The 7,747-nt window shown below is 42.5% G+C and overlaps 1 protein-coding gene across 2 annotated transcripts in view; it reads right to left on the bottom strand.

The window, feature by feature from the left end:
- asmt (acetylserotonin O-methyltransferase) overlaps positions 1–7,747 on the bottom strand; it is a 25,487-nt gene that overhangs the window by 15,790 nt on the left and 1,950 nt on the right. For both annotated transcript variants that reach the window (XM_043692369.1, XM_043692370.1), the window contains exons 2-4: positions 4,028–4,199; positions 2,042–2,171; positions 701–769 (exon numbers count right to left, since the gene is read on the bottom strand). In XM_043692369.1, the coding sequence (XP_043548304.1) occupies positions 701–769; positions 2,042–2,171; positions 4,028–4,199 (371 nt within the window). The remainder of the gene's footprint in view (positions 1–700; positions 770–2,041; positions 2,172–4,027; positions 4,200–7,747) is intronic.

Below are 7,747 nucleotides of genomic sequence, written 5' to 3'. Positions count from 1 at the left end.
CTATTGGAAAGATGTTGTGAAACTTGAAAGGGTTCAGAAAAGATTTACAAGGATGTTGCCAGGGTTGGAGGATTTGAGCTATAGGGATAGGCTGAACAGGTTGGGGCTGTTTTCCCTGGAGCGTCGGAGGTTGAGGGGTGACCTTATTAAGGTTTACAAAATTATGAGAGGCATGGATTAAGATAAATAGGCAAAGTCTTTTCCCTGGAGTCGGGGAGTCCAGAACAAGAAGGCATAGGTTTAGGATGAGAGGGGAAAGATATAAAAGAGACCTAAGGGCAATTTGTTCATGCAGAGGGTGGTACGTGTATGGAATGAGCTGCCAGAGAAAGTGGTGGAGGCTGGTACAATTGCAACATTTAAGAAGCATTTGGATGGGTATATGAATAAGAAGGGTTTGGAGGGATATGGGCCGGATGCTGGCAGGTGGGACTAGATTGGGTTGGGATATCTGGTCAGCATGGACGGGTTGGACCGAAGGGTCTGTTTCCATGCTGTACATCTCTAAAATAGCATGCAGTTAATTCATGGAAAACTCTAATTTCAGTGCATATCAAAGACATGTGCACAGTGCAGGAAAGAGACAGCAAAGTTATTTCACATTCTGTTAACAGATAGTTCAGCTTTTTTTCCTTTTGCCCTGTTGAATTGTGGTTGTTAAGGAGTTTGAAGAGAAACACAGAACGTTTTAGGAACTTACCGATAGAGACTTTCAAATAGCTCCTGAGGAGAAATACCAAACGCTCTCTCATACTGATTTTTCCCTTCCCTGAAGTGAAATATTGAAAGAGAAATTATACTGCAGAAATATAGAATGTGAGATAACTCTTTAATAAGACAATAAAGCATTAGATTTGGTGAAGTCCAACAGTTTCTTTTGGGATGTACAACCGTAGAATCTTACTGCACAGAAGATGGCCATTTGGTCCATCATGCCTGGGGTAACTCTATGAAAGATCTATCCAATTGGTGCCATTCCCCTTCCCTATCATTTCCCAGCCCAGCAATGTTTCTTTTTGCTGTTCAACTCTGGATCCACCAATCTTTTGCCAACTGCCATCACATGTGCTGCCAGCATCCATTTACACAGCTCGTATGTAGATCGTGACCATTGGTCGGGTGAGAAAAGAAGTGTGGCCTCATCTTCGTGAGGCATTGCCATTTTCTGCTGCCCTACATGTTACCAGCTGGTTCTGGGCGAGCATGGCTGAGCTCAATGGAGATTGCATCCTTGGGCAGAATTCAGTGAGAATGTGGCACACTGTACAAAAACAAAGGCCAAATACTGTGATCGCTGGGAATTTGAAGTAAAACCAGGGAAATGCTCAGCAGCTCACCTTCTGGGCCTCCATGAATCCAGGAATGAAGTGAAATGTCTGGAAAATCTTTGCGATGATTACCTCCAGACATCCAGGTTCCATTTGGGAAGGCTCTCCTACCCCGCCTCCTTTTAATATCTTTCATTGATCTGATAGAAATCACTGAAGGGTCCCTTCCCTTTTGGGCTGCATGTACAGTACAGATTGGGGAGGCCTTGTGACTAGTGCATCTTCTTTCATTCATTAAGAGATCCCTTACTATTGAGGCGGAGATCTCCACAGATGCTGCCAAACTTGCTGAGTATTTCTGTTTCCATTCTAACACTGCAATAAGCTTTGTTCCTAAGACAGAAATGACTTTGTTTGATGCAACATAAACCTTTCCTCTTCTTTTGGGGTTACCATGTGTTTTATCATCTCTCTTACCAACACCTTCTCTGAAAAAGTGAATGTGTCACCCCCAGCTATACCTACACCATTTCCCAAACTGAGCCAATTACAAAGGGATGTGTGAGAACAACATGAAATGTTTCCCCTCTCCGTTGGCAAACACATTACCGGAGTGGTCAGTTACCTATCTGCCAGCCTAACTGTGATTAGCTACTGCAATGCTCAATGCAAAATCCACTAAAGTTTCAACGTGTCTTAAAATACAAACCTAAATTATAATGGCAAAGGTAGCTCTAATGAACACACAAAGCTAAAAACAAAGTCTCTCTCACCTGACAGCATCATTCAGGAAGGCAAAGCAATGGTAGATAGTCTGTGAATAATAGGCCATTGAATAGTACAGTGTTCTGGGACTCGCCTTGGTCAGGTAGATTTGTGACAGATCTGTATTACTGTACAAGACTGTGAATTGAAGAACAAATGATCATATTTATTCATAATCACTTTCCTGTGTGGTACTTGACTTACGAACACTTGAATTTCTTTTTTAGATAGATTTATTTACTTTAATTCTAGCAAATTACATTCTATTTCTGTCCAAGATGAATATATTAACTATCATGCATTCTGTACTAATACGGGATCTTTAAGCGATACCCATTCTGGTATTAATCAATGCTCCCTTGGTGAGTAAACAAAACAAATACTATTGATATAACCTGTGATAAAGATAGATAGGGTACTCCCTAAACAGCAACAGGACAAGATACAGAAGGAGAAAGCAAGATCACCTGGGCAGGGGAGAAATGGGCAATTGCTCACTTCTTACAGTTAGGAAACTTTTCATGAGGTTGGGTTCAAAGCATTATCACATTCTTCTTCCACTCAAATAACTGATTCTGTGAAAGACAGTGGCATCTCTGAGAGTGAGAATCAATTAGACTTATGAAAAGAATTCTTGGTTGGAGTGGGCTTTTGTTGCCAATTTCTAGTTGCCCTTGAATTGAGGAGCTAGACTTTCCAGGAAGCAGTTAAGAAGCAAATTACATTGAATTTAAGCTTTAATTAATAACTGAGACCATGAGACCACAATATGTAGAAGGAGAATTAGGGCAAGAGTGTGGCACTGGAAAAGCACAGAAGGTCAGGCAGCATCCGAGGAGCGGGAAAATCAACGTTCCGTTGATTTTCCTGCTCCTCGGATACTGCCTGATCTGTTGTGCTTTTCCAGCATTACACCCTCGACTCTGATCTCCAGTCCTCACTTTTGCCAGAATTAGGCCATTCAGCCCACTGAGTCTACTCTACTATTCCACAGATTATGGCTGATCTGATAATCCTCAAATCTACTTTCCTGTTTTGCTCCCATAACTCAGTTCCCTCAATGATTAAAAGTAGGTCTCTCTCAACCTTGAATATACATAATGACCTGACCTCACCACCTTCTGCAGTGAGGAATTCCACAGATACACCATCCTCTGAAAGCAAAAATTCCTTATTAAAACAGCACTGAAAACCCCACTATCAACATCCTGGGGGTTATCATTGACCAGAAACTCAGCTGGACTCACCACATGAACACAGTGCCTACAGGAGCAGGTCAGAGGCACAAGTCAGGAGTGTAATGGAATGCTCCCCACTTGCCTGGATGACTGCAGCTCCAACAACAATCAAGGAGCTTGACATCATCCAGGACAAAACAGCATGCTTGATTGCCACCACATCCACAAGCATCCACTCCCTCCATCACCGTACTGTCTACAAGATGCACTGCAAAAGTTCACCAAAGATCCTCAGACAGTACCTTCCAACCCACGACCATTTCCATTTAGAAGGACAAGGACAGCAGATGCATGGGAATACCACCGCCTTCAAGTGCCCCTCCAAACCACTCACCATCCAGACTTGGAAATACATTGCTGTTCTTTCACTGTCACTGGGTCAAAGTCCTGCAATTCTCTCCCTATTGGCATTGTGGGTTAAGGATGTGTACTGCAGCGATTCAAGAAGGCAGCTCATTATCACCTTCCAAAGGGCAGCTAGGGATGGGCAATAAATACTGACTCAGCCAGGGACACTCACATCCCACAAAATGAATTAAAAGAAAAGCACTGACAGGAACATGTGACAAGAGGGTCATACCATGTACAGAATGCACAGAAGGAGCTCATTTAAAATTTAACATACTTGCACTGCTCTAAATACAAACAAGTGTCCTATAAATTGTTAATCCTGTGATTTAAGATGCACACTTACACAAGTATACAAACACGTAAACATACTCAAAATAAATCGGTCACTAAAAAGTATGCGATTACCTTCGCCTTGGTGCCCTTTGACTTGCAGCAGCTGTAGTCCAACACAAGCAGTGAGGAGTCTGTCCATGCCATCAGCACTGGTGCCAAGCCTCTCTGCCACCGCTTTGGAAGAGAGTGCCTCTCCATTCTCCAGCAGATCAAATACTCCCAGCTCACAGGCAGTAAACATAGTCTACAAACAGAATTGGTTTGGAGGTGGGTGACAGCAGTGTGTCAGTTAGTTTCATCCCTAACCTCTTGCGCTCTGCATTTAATACTTTTCTTCCAAACTAGCAATAAAATGGAGGCTGTGTCTGCATGGTAGACTAATTAGCAAGATTAGATCACATGGGATCTGGGGTAAACATCCAAGTAGATACAAAATTGACTTGAACATAGGAGGTGCAGGATGGCGGTGGAGGGTTGTTTTTTGAACTGGAGACCTGTGACCAGCAGTGTGCTGCAGGGATTGTTGCTGGGTCAATTGCTTTTTATCATTTATATAAATGATTTGGTTATGAATATAGGTGGTATGATTAATAATTTTGCTGATGACAGTAAAATTGGTGGTGTAATGGACAGTGAAGAAGGTTATTTCAGAGTACAACAAGACATTGAACAGATGGGCCAATGGACTGAGGTGTGGCAGGTGCAGTTTAATTTAGATAAATGCGAGGTGTTGCATTTTTGGAAGGTAAACCAGAGCAGGACTAACACAGTTAACGGAAAGGCCTTGGGAAGTATTGCCGAATAAAGAGATCTAGGGGAGCATAGTTCTTTTGGTATCTCTGAACGGATGAACTACCTGAAAGTGGAGCTGTAGGTAGACAGGGTGATGAAGGAAGGTTTTGGCACACTTTCCTTCATTAATCAGTGTATTGAGTACAGGGGTTGGGACATCATGTTGTGGCTGTACAGGACATTAGAGAGGCTACTTTTAGAATACTGCATTCAGTTCTGGTCTCCCTGCGAGAGGAAAGATGTTAAACTTGAAAGGGTTCAGAAAAGGTTTACAAGAACACAGCCAGGATTGGAGGATTTGAGCTATAGGGAGAGGTGGAATAGGCTGGGGCTGTTTTCCCTGGAGCGTCGCAGGCTGAGGGATGACCTTATATGGGTTAATAAAATCATGAGGGGCAAGGATAGGGTGAACAAGGTCTTTCTTTGAGGGTAGGGGAGTCCAAATCTAGAGGGCATAGGTTTGAAGTGAGAGGGGAAAGGTAGAAAAGGGACCTAAGGGGCAACGTTTTCACACAGACAGTGGTGTGTGTATGGAATGAGCTGCCAGAGGAAGTGATAAAGGCTCGTACAATTACAACATTTAAAAGGCATCTGGATGGGTATATAAACAGGAAAGGTTTGGAGGGATATGGGCCAAATGTTGGCAAATAGCACTAGATGAGTTAAGGAAATCTGGTCAGTGCGAGCAAGTTGGACCGAAGGGTTTGTTTCTGTGGTATCCATCTTTATGACTCTATAAGATAGAAAACATCTTTGCGTTACTTGAAAACGTGTGGGAGAGTTTTCCCTGGTACTCTTGCTTAGAATCTCCTGAAACCAGATTACCTGATTGTTACCAAATTGATACGTGTATGCAGTTTTTATTTTTTTTCTCTCTTCTGTGACGTGCGTATTGCTGCCTGGGCCAGCATTTATTGTCCATTCCTAGTTGTCCTCCAGAAGGTGGTGGTGAGCTGCCTTCTTGAACCATTGCAGTCTGTGCTATAGATTGTTCCACGATGCCATGAGCTAGGGAATTCCAGGATTTTGATTCAGCAAAGCATAGGAATAGTCAAATATTCCAGAGTGAGGACAGTGAGTAGCTTCGAGGGGAACTTGCAGGGGGAACATGTGATTAATGCACGTTAGTTCATCAATCCAGACCTTGCCATTGTTACTGCCTGACCTTCTGTGTATTTTCAGCCTTTCCTGTTTGAATTTTAGATTTCCAGTATGCATATTGCTTGAGCAACTGAGTTTTCCAGTGAAACTGCAATTTGACTCCATACTGAAAACAAAAAATGCTGGAGGTCACAGTGGGGCAGGCAGTATCCATGGGGAGAGAGAGCAAGCTAATGTTTCAAGTCCAGATGACTCTTCATCCAGAGCAGATGCAAAGTATGGAGAGGGCAGCAATCATACAATGGTAGGGAGTGACGGAGTGCTGGTGGAGAAAGGGTGTTGAACATTCAGATTAAGTGACTCTATACTGCTTTTCCAATTCTGTAATTTGTTTTGAATTAATTTTTCATAATCATTCGCTGACATAAAGAATTTTATTTGCTATTCCTTATCAATGCTGAAAAAGCCTTATCAATTTCTGAATAACACAGACCTCTTCTGTCCATTGGTTCCAATGTTTCTCAGGGATCAGAAGCAGACTCAGTGTATGGGTGTATTTCACACCATTTTAAAAAAAATTTGCTTGTAGCTAGGCGAGCATTTGTTGTCCAGAGCATAATTAAGAGTCAACTACATTGCTGTAAATCTAGAGTCACATATTGGCCCAACCACATAAGGCTGGCACATTTCCTTTCCGAAAAGACATTGATGAAGCAGATGGGGTTTTGTGATAATGATTATTAATTATTGATTTTTAATTACATAAATGTGTTGTTCCGATCAAATTTCACCATCTGCCAAGATGGGATTTGAACCCATGTTTCCATGGCATCAGTCTAGCTGTCTGGTTTACTAATCCAGTGACATTACTGTTGCCTTCATCAGTGAAACAGCCCACTGGCCCAATTATCCAATACCAGCATTTTGTGAAATACACAAATTTCTTCTTTGGCTACTCCATCTAACCTGACCTGCAAAACCTTCTATTCCTTTCCCCTTTATGTACTCATCGAACTGGCCCTTAAATCCATCCATGCTTGTTACCTTTAATTTCTGAGGTCACAAATTCTACTTTGTAACTACTCTTTGAGAAAGCACATCATGCTAAATTCTTACCTGCATTAATTCATGACTAACTTGTATTTCTGAACAGAACATCTAAACTCTTCTTGAAAGCAGGAAATATTTTCGCTACAGCCAACCTAGCAAACATATCATAAAAAATTATTTTAAACTACCTGTCAGCTTTGTTTGACAGTTCAACGAGAACATTAGAACATAGAACATGACAGCGCAGTACAGGCCCTTTGATCCTTGATGTTGCCCCGCCCTGTGAAACCAATCTGAAGCCCAACTAATCTACACTATCCCATTCTCGTCCAGATGCCTATCTAATATCTGTATCATCGATAGTCACAGGTGAGGTGCCAGAAGACAGGAGGTTGGCTAACGTGGTGCCACTGTTTAAAAAAAGGTGGTAAGGATAAGCCAGGGCTCTATAGACCAGTGAGCCTGACCTCGGTGGTGGGCAAGTTGTTGGAGGGAATCCTGAGGGACAGGATGTACATGTATTTGGAAAGGCAAGGACTGATTAGGGATAATCAACATGGCTTTGTGCGTGGGAAATCATGTCTCACAAACTTGATTGAGTTTTTTGAAGAAGATTGATGAGGGCAGAGCGGTAGATATGATATGTGGACTTCAGTAAGGCATTCAACAAGGTTCCCCATGGGAGACTGGTTAGCAAGGTTAGAGCTCACGGAATACAGGGAGAACTAGCCATTTGGATACAGAACTGGCTCAAAGGTAGAAGAACGCAGGGTGATGGTGGGGAGTTGTTTTTCAGACTGGAGGCCTGTGAACAGTGGAGTGCCACAAGGATCGGTGCTGGGTCCTCTA

Source organism: Chiloscyllium plagiosum, chromosome 6 (genome assembly GCF_004010195.1).
Source record: "Chiloscyllium plagiosum isolate BGI_BamShark_2017 chromosome 6, ASM401019v2, whole genome shotgun sequence".
In the NCBI taxonomy this organism is placed as follows: domain Eukaryota; kingdom Metazoa; phylum Chordata; class Chondrichthyes; order Orectolobiformes; family Hemiscylliidae; genus Chiloscyllium; species Chiloscyllium plagiosum.
The sequence above is the reverse complement of the archived record's forward strand: the minus strand, read 5'-3'. Positions and strand labels throughout refer to the sequence as shown.